Source organism: Mobula birostris, chromosome 1, assembly GCF_030028105.1.
Source record: "Mobula birostris isolate sMobBir1 chromosome 1, sMobBir1.hap1, whole genome shotgun sequence".
Lineage (NCBI taxonomy): Eukaryota > Metazoa > Chordata > Chondrichthyes > Myliobatiformes > Myliobatidae > Mobula > Mobula birostris.
Window position 1 is genome coordinate 59,478,513 of NC_092370.1, and position 23,852 is coordinate 59,502,364.

The 23,852-nt window shown below is 40.3% G+C and overlaps 1 protein-coding gene across 6 annotated transcripts in view; it reads left to right on the plus strand.

The window, feature by feature from the left end:
• The window catches only part of greb1l (GREB1 like retinoic acid receptor coactivator), a 294,398-nt gene that overhangs the window by 185,878 nt on the left and 84,668 nt on the right, over window positions 1–23,852 (plus strand). For all 6 annotated transcript variants that reach the window (XM_072255747.1, XM_072255773.1, XM_072255784.1 and 3 more), the window contains 8 exons: window positions 129–281; window positions 3,248–3,379; window positions 4,036–4,194; window positions 6,690–6,806; window positions 12,735–12,872; window positions 15,006–15,191; window positions 16,156–16,482; window positions 20,774–20,902. In XM_072255747.1, coding sequence (XP_072111848.1) covers window positions 129–281; window positions 3,248–3,379; window positions 4,036–4,194; window positions 6,690–6,806; window positions 12,735–12,872; window positions 15,006–15,191; window positions 16,156–16,482; window positions 20,774–20,902 — 1,341 coding nt within the window. The remainder of the gene's footprint in view (window positions 1–128; window positions 282–3,247; window positions 3,380–4,035; window positions 4,195–6,689; window positions 6,807–12,734; window positions 12,873–15,005; window positions 15,192–16,155; window positions 16,483–20,773; window positions 20,903–23,852) is intronic.

Consider the following 23,852-nt stretch of genomic DNA (forward strand, 5'->3'; position numbering starts at 1 on the left):
GATGATTCCTCCAGGACCCTGACTTTGAGGCCTTGATGTAATGTTAATATCAACTACATGGTAATGAAATATCTCTAGGTGTGACGTACAACTGAATATAATAATCACTGTTTTTGAAATGTGTTTAGAATGCCGAACTCGTCAGTTGCCTAGCAGTTATTCATCTACACTACCTACAGCCAAGACAGTTGCTTCAGTCAGTGGTTCGACATCACCTTCACCCAATGTAGACACAGTCTCACCCAGTGCTTGCAGCACCACGGTCGCCAGCTGTCAGACAGGTAGGCTGATGAGATTGCTGCGTGCATATATTTGAGAGTACAGTGCATTGTATAGAATACCATGTGGTACTCATACAAAAGTATGAATATATTTAACATCTTACTCTGGCATACCAAGGTCATTTTGCCTTGGAAGAGTTTTCAGTATCATTTTGTGGAATGAGTGGATTACAAAAGACCAGTCAGAGTTTTTACATGTGAGAAATATTTTTTCAGATTCCTGAAGTCTGCATGTTGATTTTTTTGAAGGGTCAGAATCAGGTTTATTAAAATCGACATGTGATGTGAAATTTGTTAACTTAGCAGCAGCAGTTCAAGGCAATACATAATATAGAAGGGGGAAAAAAAATTAATAATAAATAAATATCCTATTTAGTATACTTTATACAGTATACGTATATTAAATAGATTAAAAATCATGCAGAAAACAGAAATAATATATATTAAAAAAGTGAGGTAGTGTCGAAGAGTTCAATGTCCATTTAGGAATCGGATGGCAGAGAGGAAGAAGCTGTTCCTGAATCGCTGAGTGTATGCCTTCAGGCTTCTGTACCTCCTACCTGATGGTAACAGTGGGAAAAAGGCATGATGTGGGTGCTGGAGGTCCTTAGTAATTGAGCCTTTCTGAGGCACCACTCCTTGAAGATGTCCTGGGTACTTTGTTGCTTTGTAGGCTATTACCCAAGATGGAGCTGACTAGATTTATAACCCTCTGCAGCTTCTTTTTGTGCAGTAGCCCCTCCCTGCAACCGGATAGTGATACAGCCTGTGAAGCTCCCTCTTTATTTGTGTCCCCGCTTTCACGTTGAAAATAGTTTGAAGACTTACAGTAACATTATTGCCAAAACTGGATTCGGGGCTTGGGAAATTTATCCACTCTTCAAAATGTGATTTGCTTTGTGTTTGTCTGCATCATATGCTGTGCTTGGGCAAATTAAGTTGTTTGGCCAATCTCTACTTCTTAGGCAAAATCATTGAACACCAGTAACCGGTAATGTCTCATTTGCTATTTATGATGTTTTGCTGCATACAAATTGGCTTGTGTATCTGATTATGTAACAAGAATGACCAACATTTCAGAAGTGCTGCTCAACAGATCAGCCTCCATCTCGCCCCAAATGACAACAATGCATCACACGTGTCAGGAAGTGTCCTTGGTACTGACCTAAAGTTGATACTGTTCAAAGGATAAAAATGATCCTAAAGCTTAATGAAACATTGACCTCAAATAAGACTGGAATTTAGAAGTGAAGAATTGATGAATAATTTGCATAGTACCTTGGTCGTTCTAACTCTGGAAATGGGTATTTGGATGCAGGCATAAAATTCGGAAAGTAAGCCTAGAAAGGACTGTAGTGCAGACTACAGTAGGTATATAAGAATTTAGAGTCATAGAGAACGACAACATAGAAATAGGCCATTCATTTCTAGTATTAATTTAGAAAGGCAGCTTCCAAAATACTGGTTTCTATTTCCTTAAGTTTTCAAAATTAAGAGGATAATCTAATTGAATTGCTTTAGATAATTAAACAACCACTCAGTGTGGCTATGTGTTTTGATTTGAGTGGCCACCCATTTTAATTCCACATCCCATTCCCATTCTGATATGTCTGTCCATGGCCTCCTCTACTGTAAAGATGAAGCCACACTCAGGTTGGAGGAATAACACCTTATATTCCATCTGGGCAGCCTCCAACCTGATGGCATGAACATTGACTTCTCTAACTTCCGCTAATGCCCACCTCCCCCTCGTACCCCATCTGTTATTTATTTATATACACACATTTTTTCTCTCTCTCTCCTTTTTTTCCCTCTGTCCCTCCTTTGGGTTCCCCCCCCCTTTCCTTCTCCCTGGGCCTCCTGTCCCATGATCCTCTCATATCCCTTTTGCCAATCACCTGTCCAGCTCTTGGCTCCATCCCTCCCCCTCCTGTCTTCTCCTATCATTTTGGATCTCCCCCTCCCCTTTCTCCTTTCAAATCTCTTACTAGCTCTTCCTTCAGGCCCAAAACGTCGACTGTACCTCTTCCTAGAGATGCTGCCTGGCCTGCTGCGTTCACCAGCAACTTTGATGTGTGTTGCTTGAATTTCCAGCATCTGCAGAATTCCTCGTGTTTATGTTTTGATCTACTTATGATTTTCAGGATTAAGATAGGTAAAGTTTTATTAGATAAGTACATGAAAGATAGATAGATGGAGGTTGAAAAAAGTCAGGTAATTTGAAGGCAGAAAACATGGGGTAGGATAATTGGACTGAGTGGTTTCAATGGTCCAGCATCATTCCTTAGCATTTATTTTGTTTTGTTTTCCCCTCCTCATTGACTCTTAACTGACAAACTTCTTACGGTTTTCCATTTGATTGTAGCCTTGCCTGAGATCAGCCTTTTTGGGGCAGACCAATGATTAATTGATTAATCCTTGGGCCTTCTGCAGCTCCAAAGTTGTATCTCATTATGTCTTTGTATTCTTTCTCAGAGGGATCAGTTATAAATAATCATTTTGTCTTTCAGCATCCAATCAAATTTAAAACAGCCTGAAAATGTGTGATTGAAAATAGCTGAATATAGCAAAATATACCACATGCTGTTTGAGGAAATTAGATGGTTTGTGCGTAGCTTTATTTAAAAATCTACTTAATAATATGTTTTCATATTTCATAATAGCTATTTACTTTTCAGTAGCTTTTGTTAATCCTTCACATGGTTAAACATGTCACTAAATGTTGAATCATATTCTACAGATTGAAAAGAGCACTGACATTCTTAGACTAAGATAATCCATTATAAGTGGCATGCTCACTCTTAAGTGTAGTGGGAAAAATTCTCTTGTGAGTGTAGTTAATTTGTTTATCGGACAAAATATGTGTTACCAAGAGGAGGTTCTGAAAGCTTCAATTACTCACCTCTATAGCTTTGGCTATAGTACAGAATGGTAGGTTAAGTTTTATAATATTTCATACATTATAGAATCGATGTTCAGTCATGGTTCAGCAGCATCCTCTGCAAGTTTCTCTGGATGTCAGGACCTGTCCCGGAGTGGAAATATAACAAAACCTCTTGCCATGGCCATACAACAACCTGTGAAGCCTCTCACTGCAGGTACTGTTCTAATTTGTTCTATCTCAGAGCAAATCTTGCAACTTTCTATCTACAGAAATGATCTCATCTATACTCTTCATTGTCCACCTGAATCTTTGTTTTGTTCTAGTAAAATTTTAATGTGATATACAGTACTTATATGTATTGATTTTTACTTCATTATTTATCCTCTCTTCTAACAGATTATTTTCCAGTATTAACATTATTAACTTCTTTACTGTTTTCTGTTTAGTAAAATCTGAAACTTTAAAACTTCAGCACCACCACTGATTAAGGACTTTGCAGTGTCCTCCCCAATTGTATCCTGCCCTTTCTCCTTGCTAGGTGTGGGGCACAAGAAACTGAAGCACCCTGAGGAAATCTATGCTCTAAGATAACATTATATACTAACATTCTTTCATATTCCTCACTTCTCAAAATCTTTACACTCGTTTCTTCCTTACCGCTTAAGCTAGTACAGTATGTGTGAATAAGCATCAAGCAAAGACATCCAAAGTTCTGTGATAATGTCAAAGCAAAGCTAGGGGTCCATTCTATTTCAGCACCATCAATAACATGTGTTTATGTAGGCCTGGTAGATGCAATTTTCATTTAGCTGTTCTGCTCTAAAGTAATTAGCATAAATGCTTCTTTCGTAACATTTCTATCTTGTGCAGCTCCTTGCCCAAATAACCAGTCACCTGGGTCTGTGCGAGTTAATGGTAATACCAATAGTAATGGCACTGCTGGGAAATCCAACGTTTTCAATGCTTCTTTGTCTCGACCTCAACTTCTTCCAACTTCATCAAGTCCCGGCTTGGCATCAGGAGAAAACAGTAAGATCATGTTGTGATTTTCAACAACTGCGCATTATAACACAGTTGTAACATTATAAGCAGTTTAACAATTTTTCAGAGACATTTTACTATCATATCTGATCCAATGCATATCTGTTGCACACTGCAATCACTTTGATTCCTTTACTTTTTTGGTTCACAAATTTAATTGCATTGTTGCATTAGAGATACAATTTTACTAGAAAGTAATTAATTATGATTTGGCTTTACATAGCCAAGCTAAAAAATGTTAGCATGGTATCATAGAATTTAAAGTGCAGTAGCTTGGCCATGAATAATAATCTAGTTGATTTGTTATCACAGTACTGAGGAGCCATAAACAGGTACTTATTAAATGATTTCATGGACAGCTTGCACTTTTTTTTCCATGAGCCAAATAGCAGTTTTTTATTCAGAACATTTTGTGTAAAATACATTGTGAAGATTTCCTTTAAATGTAATTTTTGTGCGGGCAGGAAGGGTTTGGCCAAGGAGTTTGAATTTCCGAATCTTGCCTTTGTTCTGCAGGAGACCTCGTGTAGATGCAAATCAGATTTCTTTACTACAAATAGGCTTTTGATGTAATTTAACTAGTTGTGTACAGGATTCATGGAAATTGACAGGATGCAAGGTAGCTCTGGTAGATTGGATTGGAATGGTACAACATGCTGAATGTAAAGGGATGTAACTCTTAATAAAGGGGCACCATTTACAGTTGGTTTTTCACCTCACTGTATCATGACTACCAGTTCCAAACTAGGTTTAGTTTGCATCTGGCCAAGCCATTCACCCTTCCCCTATCCCAAGTGCTGGTCTCTTGGGATAGGGCTACAGATTGCTATACGTTTGAATTTATACTTAAGCCAGACTTGACAAGATTGGAGATTTTCTTAACCTGAGCAACATTTGCTAACAAGATGGTTTTTTATGATTACAGGATAGCTTTGTGATCACTGTTTTTGAAATTAGCTCCTATCTACCTATCTATTTGTTTAGATATACTGTACAACATGATAACAGGTACTTCCTTCCCAATGAGCCCTCGGTGCCCAATTACACCCACGTAACCATTTAACCTATGGATGGAATGTGGGAGGCAATCAGAGCACCTGGAGGAAACCCACACTGTCAGGGGGAAAATGTGCAAATTCTTTACAGTCAGCAATGGAATGGGTACTTGGCGTTGAACAGCATTACGCTACCATCCAGCTCTCAATTTTATACCAGATTTATTTAATCTCTTGATTTCGAATTTACTGGGTGCCATGATGGAAGTCAAATCCTAGCTTCTGGCTGCTAATCCAGTAACTTGACTACTAGGTTCGCAAACTTTCCAATACAAGACTGATTGTTTTTTTAGGTGAAGTTCATAGTCCATGATAACATTTGTTTTATTTATGTTTGGTTATGGATAAATGTTGGCCAAGTATAAGGAATAATCTGTTGTAATCTTCCACTCATCTGAGAGGGTAGATATCTGATAGAATGCGCTTCAAACTTTGCACATTCTCACTGCTGCAGGAAGGCTGGTGAGCTCCTATCTCTAAAGAGAGCCTGAGCCTCCATTCATCATACTCAGAAACGGAATCAACGCTGAGCCAAAACTAACACATCAAAGAAACTAATATAAAATTATCATGCTATTGAAATAGAAAGGCAGATCGAAGAATTGGGATTGAATAAGTGATAATTTTTGGATTTACTGTGATATTGAAATCGAGTGAAAACATTTTAAATACAGGGTTATCTTACACTAATTTAGCTACATAATGAGGTCACAGGATTCCAAATTTTGCCATGCATTTTGCATTGTCTAACTGGAGTCTTTTGAATCATATGAATGGACACCTTGTTTGATTTTGTTACTTGTCTACACAAAGGTAATTACGATGCCCCAAAAGTCCTGCAGTTGACGCTGCTTCATTGTATAGAACTTTGGTTAGATCATATCTGAAGGTCTATCTGATGACTAAAGATTGAACAGAATTCTGCTTTGCACTCTGAAGGATAACATGGGATCTATAAAATCATGTAATATTCTGAGGGGCATGTTGCTAGGATAGATGCTGTGGGAATGTTTTCCTTAAGGCAGACCAAGGTAGAATTGGGACTGACCACTTCATTATGAAATGAGAATGAATTTCTCCTCTCAGGGTTGTAGATCATTGATTTCTTCACCTCGGGGTAATGTGAATGCTGAGTTATTTCAAGGCAGAGTTTGATTCTTGAAGTACAGAGAAATTTTGTGCCTGAGGGACTTTAAGGGGAAATGAGTTTCATGATATTGAATAGTTTACAGGCTTGAAAGGCCGTATTGTATGAGCACTTTTTAATGTTTTTATGAGGTCTCAACAATTATTTCATCTATCCAATTACTTACTATATCCATGTTATTCATTGTATAGTAATAGTATGAGTTATGTAATGAAATGTAACTATTTGCTTTCTCAAGGATGCAAAAATTCATCCCTAAATAATACTTAATATACTTGCAGGCATTATGACAAGCTCTGGGCCACCTAAGAAGCGCCATCGTGGGTGGTCTCCAGGCTCCCCGAATGCTGCTCCCACAGTAGTCCCTGTTCCAGCTGTGAGACCAGTGCCGAGATCTGGTAAGATGTGTCCAAAACCACATTCGCATCTCTTTTAGAGCTGCAGAACTGCTTGGTGTATGACCACTCTAATATCGAGTTTGTCAGGGAGCTCTTATTTCTCATTTAGATTTTGGCCTCGGTGATATTTTCTGAAAACACATTGTAAAGGGGTATATGGTGACATGTACTCCTTTACTGAAGCAAAAAGGAAACCACAGACTTTGGTTCCCACCTCAGACTCAGGCCCGACACCGTTACTCCTATCCCAGGAGGTTATCTGGACGTTCAATCATAGGGTGAAGTTCTGACTATTGCCTTTATTCCTGTAGCTACCTGATTCCACCTTTGCTGACACTGCTGAGCTGCAATTGAAATCCTTATTTTTGTTATGATGTACTTGACTGTTTCAAAGATTCCCTGGATGATTTCCCATCTTCTACCCTGACTAAAGTTGTGATCTAAAGCTCTACTTTCCTGCACCAAGTTCTATTCAGTTATCACCTCTTTGCTCAATGACTCCCAAATGAAAAGCTCCTCAATTTTAAGTTCTTCTTTTCAAATTCTTCCATTCCTTTGCCTTACTATTTCTTTGGAGTTATCCATCATCTAACAACACTATTTCATAACGAGTTTCAGGAAGATACCCACAAATTTCTACAGATGTGGAGAACATTCTAACTGGTTGGATCTCTGGTATAGAGGGGCCACTGCACAGGATCGAAAAAAGTTGTAAACTCAGCCAGCTCCATCCTGAAGGATCTCCATCACCCAGGACATGCCTTCTTATTGCTACCCTGGAGAACGAAGAGCAGGAGCCTGAAGACATGCACTCAACATTTCAGGAACAGCGTCTTGCCCATCTGTCATCAGATTTCTGAATGGACAATGAATCAATGAACACTATTTCAGTATATTGTCCCTCTCTTTTCACACTACTTAATTTATTTTTATACACATATAGTTCATAGAACATAGAATAGTACAGCACAGTACAGGCCCTTCGGCCCACAATGTTGTGCTGACCCTCAAACCCTGCCTGCCATATAAGCCCCCACCTTAAATTCCTCTATGTACCTGTCTAGTAGTCTCTCAAACTTCACTAGTGTATCTGCCTCCACCACTGACTCAGGTAGTGCATCCCACACACCAACGACACTCTGTGTAAAAAAACCTTCCTCTAATATCCCCCTTGAAATTCCCACCCCTTACCTTAAAGCCATGTACTCTTGTATTGAGCAGTGGTGCCCTGGGGAAGAGGCGCTGGCTGTCCACTCTATCTATTCCTCTTATTATCTCGTACACCTCTATCATGCCTCCTCTCATCCTCCTTCACTCCAAAGAGTAAAGCCCTAGCTCCCTTAATCTCTGATCATAATGCATACTCTCTAAACCAGACAGCATCCTGGTAAACCTCCTCTGTACCCTTTCCAAAGCTTCCACAGCCTTCCTATAGTGAGGCAACCAGAACTGGACGCAGTACTCCAAGTGTGGCCTAACCAGAGTTTTGTAGAGCTGTATCATTACATCGCGACTCTTAAACTCTATCCCTCGACTTATGAAAGCTAACACCCCATAAGCTTTCTTAACTACTCTATCCACCTGTGAGGTAACTTTCAGGGATCTGTGGACATGTACCCCCAGATCCCTCTGCTCCTCCACACTACCAAGTATCCTGCCATTTACTTTGTACTCTGCCTTGGAGTTTGTCCTTCCAAAGTGTACCACCTCACACTTCTCTGGGTTGAACTCCATCTGCCACTTCTCAGCCCAATTCTGCATCCTATCAATGTCTCTCTGCAATCTTTGACAATCCTCTACACTATCTACAACACCACCAACCTTTGTGTCGTCTGCAACCTTGCCAACCCACCCTTCAACCCCCACATCCAGGTCGTTAATAAAAATCACGAAAAGTAGAGGTCCCAGAACAAATCCTTGTGGGACACCACTAATCACAATCCTCCAGTCTGAATGTACTCCCTCCACCACGACCCTCTGCCTTCTGCAGGCAAGCCAATTCTGAATCCACCTGGCCAAACTTCCCTGGATCCCATGCCTTCTGACTTTCTGAATAAGCCTACTGTGTGGAACCTTGTCAAATGCCTTACTAAACTCCATATAGATCACATCCACTGCACTACCCTCATCTATATGCCTGGTCACCTCCTCAAAGAACTCTATCAGGCTTGTTAGACACGATCTGCCCTTCACAAAGCCATGCTGACTGTCCCTGATCAGACCATGATTCTTTAAATGCCCATAGATCCTATCTCTAAGAATCTTTTCCAACAGCTTTCCCACCACAGACGTAAGGCTCACTTGTCTATAATTACCCAGACTATCCCTACTACCTTTTTTGAACGAAGGGACAACATTCGCCTCCCTCCAATCCTCCGGTACCATTCCTGTGGACAACGAGGACATAAAGATCCTAGCCCGAGGCTCAGCAATCTCTTCCCTCGCCTCGTAGAGCAGCCTGGGGAATATTCCGTCAGGCCCTGGGGACTTATCCGTCCTAATGTATTTTAACAACTCCAACACCTCCTCTCCCTTAATATCAACATGCTCCAGAACATCAACCTCACTCATATTGTCCTCAACATCATCAAGTTCCCTCTCATTGGTGAATACCGAAGAGAAGTATTCATTGAGGACCTCCCTCATTTCCACAGCCTCCAGGCACATCTTCCGACCTTTATCTCTAATCGGTCCTACCTTCACTCCTGTCATCCTTTTTTCTTCACATAATTAAATAATGCCTTGGGGTTTTCCTGTACCCTACTCGCCAAGGCCTTCTCATGCCCCCTTCTTGCTCTTCTCAGCCCCTTCTTAAGCTCCTTTCTTGCTTCCCTATATTCCTCAATAGACCCATCTGATCCCTGCTTCCTGAACCTCATGTATGCTGCCTTCTTCCGCCTGACTAGATTTTCCACCTCACTTGTCACCCATGGTTCCTTCACCCTACCATTCTCTATCTTCCTCACTGGGACAAATTTATCCCTAACATCCTGCAAGAGATCTCTAAACATCGACCACATGTCCATAGTACATTTCCCTGCAAAAACATCATCTCAATTCACACCCGCAAGCTCTAGCCTTATAGCCTCATAATTTGCCCTTCCTCAATTAAAAATTTTCCTGTTCTCTCTGATTTTATCCTTTTCCATGGTAATGCTAAAGGCCAGGGAGCAGTGGTCATTGTCCCCCAGATGCTCACCCACTGAGAGATCTGTGACCTGACCCGGTTCATTACCTAGTACTAGATCTAGTATGGCATTCCCCCTAGTCGGCCTGTCCACATACTGTGACAGGAATCCATCCTGGACACACTTAACAAACTCTGCCCCATCTAAACCCTTGGAACTAATCAATATTAGGGAAGTTAAAGTCACCCACGATAACAACCCCTGTTATTTTTGCACCTTTCCAAAATCTGCCTCCCAATCTGCTCCTCTGTATCTCTGCTGCTACCAGGGGGCCTATAGAATACCCCAATAGAGTAACTACTCCCTTCCTGTTCTTGACTTCCACCCATACTGACTCAAAAGAGGATCCTGCTACATTACCTACCCTTTCTTTAGCTGTAATAGTATCCCTGACCAGTAATGCCACTCCTCCTCCTCTTTTTCCGCCCTCTCTATCCCTTTTAAAGCCCTGAAATCCAGGAATATTGAGAATCCTTTCCTGCCCTGGTGCCAGCCAAGTCTCTGTAATGGCCACTACATCATAATTCCATGTATGTATCCAAGCTCTCAGTTCATCACCTTTGTTCCTGATGCTTCTTGCATTGAGGTACACACATTTCAGCCCTTCTACCTTACCGTCTTTACACCGTTTATTCTGCTTCTCTTTCCTCAAAGCCTCTCTAGATGTTAGATCTGGCTATACTCCATGCACTTCTTTCACTGCTCTATCGCTCTGGGTCCCCTCCCCCTTGCAAATTAGTTTAAACCCTCCCGAACCATGCCAGCAAACCTACCTGCAAGGATATTGGTCCTCCTCGAGTTCAGGTACAACCCATCCAATCTGTACAGGTCCCACCTTCCCCAGAAGAGATCCCAGTGATCCAAAAATCTAAAACCCTGCTCCCTGCACCAACTCCTCAGCCACGCATTCAACTGTCGTCTCCGCCAATTCTTACCATCACTGTCACGTAGCACTGGCAGCAATCCTGAGAACGCCACCCTTGAGGTCCTGTTCTTCAGCCTTCTGCCTAGTTCCCGAAACTCACACTTCAGGACCTCATCCTTCTTCCTGCCTATGTCATTGGTCCCAACATGTATCACGACTTCTGGTTGTTTTCCTTCTCGTACCAGGATGTCGTGCACCCGGTCAGAGACATCCCGGACCCTGGCACCCGGGAGGCAACAAACCATGTGGGTGTCCTTCTCATGTCCATAAAATCTCCTGTCTGCTCCCCTGACTATAGAATCTCCAATGACAACACTCTCCTCTTCTCCGTCCCACGCTTCTGCACCACTGAGTCAGACTCAGTGCCGGAGGCCCTGCCACCGTTGCTCACACCTGGTCGGTTGTCCCCGCCAACAGTATCCAGGATGGTAAACTTATTATTCAGGGGAATGGCTACAGGGGTGCTCTGCACTACCTGTCTGCTCACCTTCGCTTTCCCCCCTCTGACTGTCACCCAACGACCTGCTTCCAACAGCCTAGGTGTGACTACCTCCCTGTAGCTCTCATCTATGACTGCCTCATTCTCCCTTATGAGTTGAAGGTCATCCAGGTGCTGCTCCAGATTCCTTACACGGTCTTCCAGATCGCCCAGCCGTATGCACTTCTGGCAGATGTGACTCTGTGGGAGTGGGGCATTCCCCCAAGACTGCCACATCTCACATGAGACACATCACCGTCTCAGGAGACATTGTAAAGACGAGCAAGCTTGTCCTCTGCCTCTTCTCGTCAAAGCCTCTCGAGGCAAAGCCTCAAAGCTCCACTCCTTCACTGGCCCACTCACTCACTGGCCGCGTTCCACAGGCCAGTGTAATTTATAATAATTATAATTATATTGTAATTTATAGTATTTTTATTATTATGTACTGCAGGCCCAAACCAATTTATTTCACAAGGTATGCCATTGATAGTAAACCTGATTCTAATTCTGACTCTACATGATATCTATGCTTCTACATTTCTAGCCTTCACAATTATATTGCTCCATCACTGATAACCGTGCTGTCAGTTGCCCAGATCCTAGCCTGTCCTTAAATTTATCTGACTTTTTAGTACCTCCTTCTTCTTAAAATTTGCATTTTTGGTCAAGCTTTTGTTCATTTGCCCACCTATATGTTGCTGTATTAAATTTGCTTTCTAGACAGTCTTGTGATGCGGATGCTGAAATCTGGAGAAATCTACTGGAGGAACTTCATGTTTCATGCAGCATCTGTAGTGGGGGAGTGAGGGAAGGAGTTGTTTATGTTTTGGGTTGAAACCTTGCATCAGTATTGCAAGTGATCTTTTCTGATGTAACAATTATTATGACTCCATTGGAAATTAATGCGAATTGCTTGTTAAGCACTGTTTAAGTAGTTTTAATAAGGTAAAATTATATTGACTCGATTATATTGTTTGGGTAATTTTCTGAATTCTTAATAGTGGAAGGAGAATTCTCTTTTAAAAACTAAGGCTTCCTTCACACACTCTTGATGAGTTGTAGTGTTGAAGTCTTACATTCCCAGACCCACACCGACACTGCTGCAAATTCCTCAAGGTTCCCAGAAATTTCCTTTTCATTTCACCTCCCAGCTTTACAGTTTTAACGGTGTTTATCATATTAATAGGAATTTAAAGATTTGATAAATCAATTTGTTAATTTTAGTACCAGAAAACGCAGATACTAGTTTAGGAATTGCTGTTTAAGAATTTCATTTTAACATAGTAATTTTAAGGAAAACTGAGAATATTGTGCTTGTGCACCATTTGTCTCTGTAGATGCTACGCTACCTGTGCCTGTTACTCAGTCCATGCCATCTGGAGTTTTGCAGCCGCAACCAATCCCCGCAGGGGAAACTGTAATCATCCCTGAAAATTTATTGAATAATTCTGGAGTGAGACCTGTTATTCTGATAGGTACGTACTACCTATATTCATTTACCTTCCTTGATTTAGAGATTATAACAACTCCATTAGAAATTAATATAAATTGCTTGTTAAGAGTTGAGTTGAGAGTTAAAGGGCAAAAGTTTAGGGGTAACATGAGGGGGAACTTCTTTACTCAGAGAGTGGTAGCTGATGGAACGAGCTTCCAGCAGAAGTGGTTGAGGCAGGTTCTATGTTGTCGTTTAAAGTTAAATTGGATAGATATATGGACAGGAAAGGAATGGAGGGTTATGGGCTGAGTACAGGTCGGTGGGACTAGGTGAGAGTAAGAGTTTGGCACGGACTAGAAGGGCCGAGATGGCCTTTTTCCGTGCTGTAATTGTTATATGGTTATATGGTTTAACCAATTTTAATAAGGTAAAATTATATTGACTCCATTATGTGTTGGAATGACTTTCTGAGTTCTTAACAGCAGTCTGGGCATGTCTGCCAAATAAAGAAACTGGAAACTGTGGACCTAAAATCGATTTCTGCACTCATCCATTTGTACTGGGTGAGGAGCTTACTGAATGAAGATCACAGATCCTTTTAAAATATTGAAAAACAAATGTTCAGTCATAGTACAATAAATAATTGAAAATGTATCTTTTCTGTTTATAAACATTATCCCATATATGATTTCCGCATGTTTCTTTTTGTGTGTGTGCTCTTGTTTATCTGATATTAGCCTTTAATGTGTTTGGCTTAAGTTGCTCACTCCCTCTTTGTAAAACAGTGGACATGGTAGGATTGTCCAAGAAAAACTATTATTTTGATCTATTACTATGGTGAATATTTATTGGTTACATGAAGAAGGTTAAATCATAATGTGGGGACAGTTCATTCCTCTTTGTTTGTTTTGTACTTAACAATCTGGAACTAATTAATTTGTGGTCTTAAATTTGTCTTTGTTTTGATGTGAGTTTTTGTTTTGCAAGCCAAGGTGAGTGACAGTGTCCAGCTCATATAGAAGATGTTCTCGCTATTACACTATCCCCTCCTGACCAACCTTTAGATTGTATATATCTAGATTTTGGGTAGCAGTAGTTGCTCTGTGTTTTGTAAGTAACCTGCTGATAGGATCTGCAGCATAATATTTATCCAAGTGCATACAGAGGGTGGACCTGAAGCCAAACTCTTTTGCCATTTAGGCATCTGTTTGAAATCAAGGGTGGAGATTTTAATTCATTTCCAAGACATTAAAATTAACTTTATTTTCTACCTCAACACCTTTACCAACTAGTTAGTTATACCTGTTTAACTTTTGAGTAGAATGCCCATTGTTAAGTATTTCCTGATTTGGATTGTTATTTTATTTCTAATTACTAGATACCATTGCTTAATTGCAAGTTCCACAGCTGTTGTTGATCACTTGTTATTGCATGGTTAAGCAATTAGCTTTTGTCATCAAGTCGGCCATTATATAACCGCTTGTATATTCATTAATTATATAATCGCTTGTTAGAATTTGAAGGAATTTCAATCAATATTTGGATCTGTCTTTCGTAAGAACACCGAGTAGTACTGTAATTTTATACCCGCTCCTCGTGTACTGCAACACATTGGTGAATAATAAAACCATCTTCTACTATAGCTACGTCAGGATTGGAGTTATCTATCTGTCTAGTTTAAGAAAACGGAGAAAACAATTGAGTGAGGGTGGAATATCCACGATTAAAGGCTTAACCCATCACCTTTCATGTCTTTTTTAAGATCCTTATTTTATTATTATTTAAGAAATGATCGTTTGTTTATTTGTTAATAGTTTTGGAATATTTTTAGTGTTTCTGAAACAATGGTCGTGTCTTGAAAACATTTACATCTGACATGTGGCCTAGACAGATCTCATCAGATCTGCATTTTCATGGGGGAAAGTTAGGGGTAGGCACTGTGGTCAATAGGTAGGGCTTCTCCTGTCCCCCCCCCCCCCACATGTTAGAATTACATGCTGAAGGCTCTACCATGTGTCAGAGGTTCACTGTGAAGGTTGGAGCAGCTATTTTTCAGCAAATTGACCTCAGGCCATCATCACCAAGTAAGTATCAAAGACATATCCCAATGCAGACAAAATAAAATTTATCTTGAAAATTAATGAGAGACTAAACTATCTTCTTCCTTTTGCAGGTTATGGTGCTTTACCATATTTTTATGGCAATGTTGGCGATATTGTAGTAAGCCCTCTACTTGTGAATTGTTACAAGTTTCCACAGCTGACTTCAACTGAACTAGCACAGCTGGGGGTTTCCAACAGCCAGATCCTAACAGTGGAAAATATGATTCTCTTAACAATACAATATTTGATTCAGCTAGGTAAGATTAAGCAGTTAACTAGAAATATTTCACTAATTCAGTTAATTCTCCTATAGAGTCATAGCATAGAATTTATAACACAAACAGGCACTTTGGCCCATCTTGTTCCTGCCAGCCATGATGTCCATCTGACTTATTCTCATTTGCCTGTGTTTGGCTCATATTTCTCGAAACCTTTTCTTTTCAAGTACTTGTCTAATGCTATACTTGCTGTGAGTTCTGAAAGGATTTACTGCTAGAATGCTAGTGTTGATTGCCAGACCTGCAATCTGTACAGCCAATGAACTTGCATCCATTGAATTCTTTCTGTGGATTTATAGCAAGAGAAACAATTGAGAGGACATCTAGGCCATGTATCACTAGTAAACTGCAGATCACTATCCTGTTCCCTTGACTGGTATTGGAAAGCAACATGCCTCAAACACTTTCCATATTAAGCCTTCATGATTTTACATGTTTGCAATGAAATCCCAGTGGCATAGTGTTTCAAGTGAAGTTGCTGTAAGGCTGCAGCATGAACTGCTGTGAGCAGTTTCCAGCGTCACTGTTTTAATAGTGTGGGATTTTTGAGGAAGATGTCAAAACAGATAATCCCTCTCTATCCATGTATTTTACTAGCAAAGTTCTAAATGTATCCCTGAAAGCCCGGTGTTGGTGACTGTCCCTGTGTCGACATGACCTACCACCCTGAGAGGATTCCGGGCAAGACTCCAAATAAATAAAAGTCTCAGTCAGCTCTGTAGACCTTGCCCATGATATAATTTCCTGGAACCAGCAGGAATAAGTGGTATTTGTAGTTTTCGGGATTTGTGGCTGTTTTCTGGAAATTAAATGCTTCAAAAGTTATGGGTTTACTGCATTTTAGGAGTTAAGCTATGTTTGTTTTTAATAATTGTTGGGTTATTTGTTTTTTTTCTATGCATATTTCAGACTTAAGTGATTGTGGTAAGTTTGGTTATTTCAGGTCCAGACCAAATGCCTCTCAGGGAAGAGTTTGAACAGATTATGCTGAAGGCTATACAGGACTCAAGCCTCAAAGACAGATCCCTACAACTTGGAGGCCCTTCTTCCACTGTGTCGCCAGGACAGCTGCCCTGGCTTGCACGACTTGCTGCCAGTGTCTCAAGAGATCTAGTGCAAGTTGTTTTCTCTCAGAATTCTCTGGCTGAAGGCATCTCAGAAACCTTAAGAACATTTGGTGATGTACATCTTCAACAGAAAGTACCTAACTATGTGGTAGTCATTTGTACTTCAAAGATAAGAGGCAATGAATTTTGTGTGGTGGTTTTAGGTAAGTCACATTTTAATCTGTTCAAGACTAACCTGTTAAAACAAAACATAAATTCAAACTGTGTGATAACACTGATAAATAGTTTTTTTCATTTAAAGTATTACCTTAGGGTTACAGAGTTATGATTAATATGTTAATTTTCCAAATTTTTAGAAAATTAAGTATTTTCCAAATATTTGATTTGCCCTTTACAGGACATTTGACTGAATCAGTAGCTTATTTAATAGAAGGTTTTGTTGCATGTCACAAAAATACCTGTAGTTATTTTGTGTCATTCAAATCCTAGTTAATCATTTGACAGATTTTGGTTGTACAGTACACAGTGGATTCAATGCAAGGATGTGTAGAGGATAATCACAATATTTCTCTGAGCCAGTGAAAGATTAGATTATGAGAACACTCAGTCCTCTTTTATTGTCATTTAGAAATGCATACATGTATTAAGAAATGATACAATGTTCCTCCCGAGTGATATCACAGAAAACAGGACAAACCAAAGACTAATACTGACAGAACCACATAATTATAACATATAGTTACAGCAGTGCAAAGCAATACCATAATTTGATGACGAGCAGACCCTGGGCACTGTAAAAAAAAGTCTCAAGTCCCAATCGACTCCCGAGTCCCCGATAGCAGGCGACAAAAGGGAGAAACTCCCTGCCATAAACCTCCAAGGCACCGACAACTGCCGATGCCTTGGAAGCAGCCGATCACAGCTGACACTTAGTCCATCCATCCAAAAACTTTGAGCCTCCAACCAGCCCCTCCAATACAGCCTCCCGAGCACCATCCTCTGCCGAGCGCCTTTGACCTAGCCCCGGCCGCCGAAAGAAGCAAAGCCGAGGATTCGGGGCCTTCTGCTCCGGAGATTCCGGTTACCACACAGTAGCAGCGGCAGCGAAGCGGGCATTTCAGAAGTTTCTCCAGATGTTCCTCCGTACTCTCACGTCTGTCTTCATCAAATTTGGGTTGTGCATTGTCCCCTACTTGACAGATAACAGATATCATTCACCGGAGAGGCGCGCGTGCTATGTCGCGCCGCCATCTTCTCCTCCTCCCTTCCACCCTTGCCTGTGGAACATACAGCTGACTTTCCTGGCTTAGTTGGTCCTATAGTAGAGTTAACCACTTGGAGGGGAGAATCAGGTTGAATTGCACGTCTAAGAGTTAAATCATGCTCCTAGCTAGTGCAATGAAGACGCTCTGTCAAAGTGGCAAAAACTTCTTGGGAAAAATTGCCACTTTCCTATAATCATCTCAATTTTTGAAGAGTTCCCAGTGATCATGCAGATGTTGTAGGCTTTACAAATAGAGAACATCGAACAGTACAGCAGAGTATGGGCCCTTCAGCCCATGATGTGGTGCCATCCAATGCAAGTCTCTGGCATGTCTCAGTGTAACATTCACTGCAGCTGTTTGCATGCCCCATGAACAGGGTGGGGAGGGGGGGGCAGAAGCACTTTTTCTTGTTTTATCAAGATGCAGTGCAGGGTGTCTGACCCATTCCTTTCTGCTGTTGTACCCACTTCTTGGCCCTACTGATAAAATATTCCCCATTCATCTGACCTGGAGCAGTGGTTATTCTATAGCGCTCTTAGTCCAATACTTCCTGTGCAGTTCGCCATCAGTCATTCCCCTGAGATAGATAGATAGATAGATAGATATACTTTATTAATCCCGAGGGAAATTTGGTTTCGTAACAGCTACACCAACCAAGAATAGAGCGTAAATATAGCAATACAAAACCCCCAACAGTCAAACAACAAAATACAAGTTATGCCAGATGGAAAATAAGTCCAGGACCAGTCTATTGGCTCAGGGTGTCTGACCCTCCACGGGAGGAGCTGCACGTTCAATGGCCACAGGCAGGAACGACCTGCTGCCAAGTGTTGTATCACGGTGGAATGTGGCTGAAGTCCAACAGTAAAAAGTTCAATATCCAGTCTGCAAACATGTTCCTCGATCGTAATACGCCCCGGATTGCACCATCTGTTGTTAACCAGATCAGTAAGCACCGAACTCCTTTACGCTTACTGCTCTTAGTGCACTTCTGGTCAGGCGGAACGGTATTACCCACCAAACTCCTCTTCTGCATAAGTCTCTGTTGTCTCGACCCAGTCCTCCTTCCTCGGCTTTGTGACCCCCCCTGCATCCTCTGTGTGTTTTCCTCCGGATTTCAGCAGGGGTGTCTGCCGCTCTGCTCGCTAAACCGGCCGGCATTTGCTGGTCCGTGGAATACACAATGCGACCTTGCTTCTGTCCTGTGTGTAACCATTTCCAGCCCTAAAAAAAACCCCTATAAAACTCTCTCTACCAGCATGTTAGAGAGGGTGCAGCTTTGACGTGTTACCGTGAGAAAAAAAATACAAAAAGTAACTTAGATTAAAAAGTAAGAAGAAGAGAGTAAGAATAGATTGGAACGGCTGTACCAGGCTGCATGCACGACCGGTGCATGCGCACTACTATGGAGTATGGTGCTCTCTCTTCACTGGTACTTGTGTCTTAATTTCCCAGTAGTTCTTTTCAAACCAGCAGAATTTAAACTCAGCCATGTTAAAATATGCAACTTATGATTTGATGTATCAGCTATAAACCATGATCTGCCAGTATCACTTTATGGGGATGAAGCATAGTGAACACAGATCAGGGATATGGCTGTTCTACTGTTACCATAATTGTCCAAACCACCTATGACAAAATGGAAATTCATAGCAACAACAGTATTACATAAATTATCACACAGTTTTCAATCTAGCTGAGAAATGATAATAAACCACAAGTGATTTCCTTTCAGTCGAGATCCTTTTCAATATCAAGTTAGAATGGATAAAGACATCTTCATCAGGAATTTCTCAGGGGTTCTAATGAGGGACTGATGGACCCACTTTGGGTTTGGACCCAGTTGTAGGAAGTGTCTACTGTTTCAGTAAATCTCTGAGCTGCCTTGTAAGTGAAGAATCTCTATATACCTTGTAAGGCAAATTGTAAAGGGCCTCTTCCTATTAGTTACACAAAGTGTGTTACGTTTTGTAACTTTAAAACATAAAACTAATTAAATGAAAACACAAAGCTGGGCGAAGAACTTGTGTACATTCTTAGTTTTGCTTTTTAAGTGAAGCTCGTACATACGACTTGGCGGCGTAATGATAGAACCATAGAACCATAGAACATTACAGCACAGAAACAGGCCTTTTGGCCCTTCTTGGCTGTACCGAACCATTTTTCTGCCTAGTCCCACTGACCTGCACCTGGACCATATCCTTCCATACACCTCTCATCCATGTACCTGTCCAAGTTGTTCTTCAATGTTGAAAGTGAGCCCGCATTTACCACTTCATCTGGCCGCTCATTCCACACTCCCACCACTCTCTGTGTGAAGAAGCCCTCCCTAATGTTCCCTTTAAACTTTTCCCCCCTCACCCTTAATCCATGTCCTCTGGTTTTTCTTTCTCCCCTAGCCTCAGTGGGAAAAGCCTGCTTGCATTCACTCTATCTATACCCATCATAATTTTATATACCCATTTACGTACATGTAACCTGCAACACATTATGTAAACAACAAATAATGCTTAATCAAACAATATATTTACAATATTACTCAAGTAACACTGAAATATTAAATACACAACATAGAGCAATGTCATTGTGCATTCGCAGTGATCTTGATTTATCTTCATTGAAAGTTCAAAGTAAATTTATTGTCAAAGTCCATATATGTCACCATATATAATCTTGAGATTCACTTTCTTGTGGGCTTACTTAATAAACCCAATAACCATAATGGAATCAATGAAAGACCACACCAACAGTACGGACCGCCAGCGTGCAAAAGATGACAAACTGTGCAAGTATTAAAGAAGAAAAAAGAAATAATAATAAATAAATAAGCAATAAATATCCAGAACATGAGATGAAGAGTCTTTGAAAGTGAGTTCATAAGGCTATGAGATCAGTTCAGTGATGGGGCAAATGAAATTGAGTGAAGTTCTACTTCAAGAGCCTGTTATGCTCAGTAACTTCTCCAAGTTACTATTCTATCTCACAGATAATATCAGATGAATATAAACACTCTTGGCTAAAATACAAATCCGTTTATAAATAATTAAATTCTATAAGCCAGATGTCCAAAACTACTTCTGTCTCATCTTGTAGTTGAAAATCTCAGGCAGTACTGAACTGAAAGTTATAATGGTAAAAATTTCAGTTGCACATTTTACAGTATTACTAATTTCAGCTGCAACCTATTGTGTGCTCTATGATAACAATGAAAAAAATGTTTTTTCTTCAGGTCACTATCAATCCAGAGTGTTAGCAGAGAGTATGCTCACCACAACTGAGTTTCTGAAGGAAATCAGCTATGAGTTGATTACAGGAAAAGTCAATATTTTGGCATCCCATTTTAAAACCTTGCCCTTTGGTAAGTGTTTCAATCAGATATATCTTGGGAACACTTTTCTACTGAAAACAGCTGGTAATGGTTCTTCATATTGAGAAGAAGTAATGAATTGTTTAAGTAAAGTTTGAGTAACTTCTGCCAAATTTTTCTCAGTTATTATCCAAGCATTCAATCATTTCTTTGGGATAGAATTCTGGATTTTTCAGAGCCTGTGAAGGTGAATAAACCACGTAAGCCTGTGCATTAAAAGTGCAGTCCTACGCATTTTTTAGAAGGAGGTATATGCTTGAGATATATGATATATATAATCCTTTACATAGATATTGCTTGAGTATCTGCAGAATCTCTTTTATGATCTCGCTATAATGTGCTAGTGCTAGTTCTTGTGTATTGCTGTATACAATACTTAATTTGTATCTCTCTTGCTGGAACAAGAGGAGTAAAAGAGCCAATTCTGCAGGGTATTTCTCAGACAGTAAACCATTAGCTTGAAGACCAGACAAGCTGAGCTGTGGAAGACTTAGAAATATGCAAATTACTGGCAAAACATATTAAGAAGTTCAAGGTGCTATTTGAGTTAACTGGCTGCAAATAGAAATTCTGTGCCAACTATAGAATGTCTTATTGTTTTGTAACTCCAAAACATTAAATTATTTCAAAAGAAAACAAGAGAGTGGGGAATGTGGGTCTAACTTTGCGGTTTACTCTAAGTAAGCAGCGGACATATCACATGGTAGCATCATGATGTATATAATTCATGTATTTATGCGTATACCTCGTAATGAATTATTTAAACAAACAAAAATGCTTAATCAACCAATATACTGTTTATACAAGATTACTCAAACATGACTTAAATATGAAATACACAACACTTCTCCCTGCTTAGCTATGAACTCCAACTCAATAGAGAATGCATCAACTATATACACAGATTACTATACAATGCAACTATTATATACAGTCATCTACAGCATAGTAAACTTTGAATTGTTCCATTCAGGCCTAAAGATTTAATCGCTGTGGAAGCTTTCTTACTCTTGTAGGATAACGTCTTTCTTGACAAGGGGAATCACTCTGCTTGGCAGGTGAGACTTGTGTCTGGGAAAACAATCTCAGGTTCTGCGTTTTCCTCTATGGTGGTTGTAGGACTTGACCCTGAGACCACAGGAAGTGGTTCTGACAGTGGTCCACCTTTCTTCTTCTTCTTCCAGTTTGTGCATCTTGATCTTGGGAAGGTGCATTTCATTCTCTGGAGTATTCTCTTATTAATCCTTCTATTGCTCCTTTTACAATCTGATCTTGCCTGTTGGTTTCCTCATCCACGACATCATCTGATGAATCCTCTGTTTTGTAATTTCATTGACTCCTTTCATTTTAGCCTTTCATTCATCGAGCTGGCTTTGGTCTTTGCATCTACTTTTACAAGCAGCTTCTTGTCTCCTACTTGGAAGTTCATTCCATAACCTTAACGCATGCAGAGTAGATTCTGGTTCTTTACACTCACAAAAGCAGAGTGCTTGCAACTTTCCTGAAGCTCCATGAACTCTCTCCCAGCTTTAAACCATGCCACATTTTGCAAGTAACTGCCTAATTAACATATCAGAACCTTTCTCAGATAATGTCTGACCAGTGCTTTCATCACTTTCCTGCTTCCTCTGAGCAGTATGGTCCTTCCTTGATCCAATATGTTTTCCAACCAGAGGCACAGAGATTGGCACTCTATTGGGCAATGGTTCATGGTGTTTGGCATGGTTAGAGTTATGGCATCATCTAGTACCTTTCTTAATTCACCTTCCGTAGACCTTTTGAGTAGGATATCTGCAGGCTTCAATTTGGCATCATTGAAGTGCCATTCAAACTCATTTTGTGGAATGACTGAAACATCCGAAGCAGTGTCCAGTTCCATTTTACACACAATTCTGGTGCAGGCCATATTGCTGGTCAATTGGTAGTTTTCACATTGTAAATCTCAAGGTTACACGGTCTTGAGTCACTCTCATCATTATCAAGTTTTTCATCAACACTGTGTAGTTTAATGCTCTTTTTGAAACTGCAACTTAACTTCTAACTTCTCTGGGCAGTCCATGTATTTTTACTTGCCTGGCATGCTCTTTGTATGTGTCCTACTTTGTTTCTTCTTCTGCAAGTTTCGCCTTTAAATCTGCATTGATCTGGTGTGTGTAAGCCCCTGCCACAACAGTCAGCCAGGCTGATTTCTATTTAGATGTTGCAATTTTGAGCGTTCACTTTTATTCCTGATTGTAACTCAGTTATGTCTCTGCCTGCTGTTTCCATTGATACAGCGAGCTCAACTGCTCTTTTAAATGTAAGTTGTGCTTCAGTGAGGAGTTGTTTTTGTTTGCTTTATTGTAAGATTCCACAAACTAAATAATCTCTTAAGTGCATCATTGAGGCCATTACCGAACTGACAGTGCTTGGACAATCGCTTCAATTCAGCCATATATGCTGAAATGGGCTCCCCTTCCTTTTGAGTCTGCTTATGAAACCTGAAGCATTCTGCAAGCAACAATGACTTCAGTTCTAAATGTTCCTCCACTACTTTTAACATATCAGCAAAGCTCTTTTCCGCTGGTTTGGTTGGAACAGTCAAACTTCGAAGCAAACTGTATGCCTTTAAACCCAATGCACATAGCAAATTGGTACTTGTTTCTCATTGGCTATTTCATTTGCTTCAAAATACTGTTCAATTCGCTTAGTATATAAAATTCAGTTATCTGTTACATGTTGTAACATATCTGTCTTTCCAACGTAGCCACCCACTTCTGTTCTTTTTTATGATTGTTATCACCCAGTACTCACTCTTTATGAATCCATGAATTCTTCCATTTTCTGACTTTAAAAAAAACAACTTGATCATGTCTTACCTTGCTTCCCTTCCGAAGAACATGTGCGGCACTGCTTTTTTAAAAATTCAGTAGTCTCTACACATGCTACGCTATTATTACTC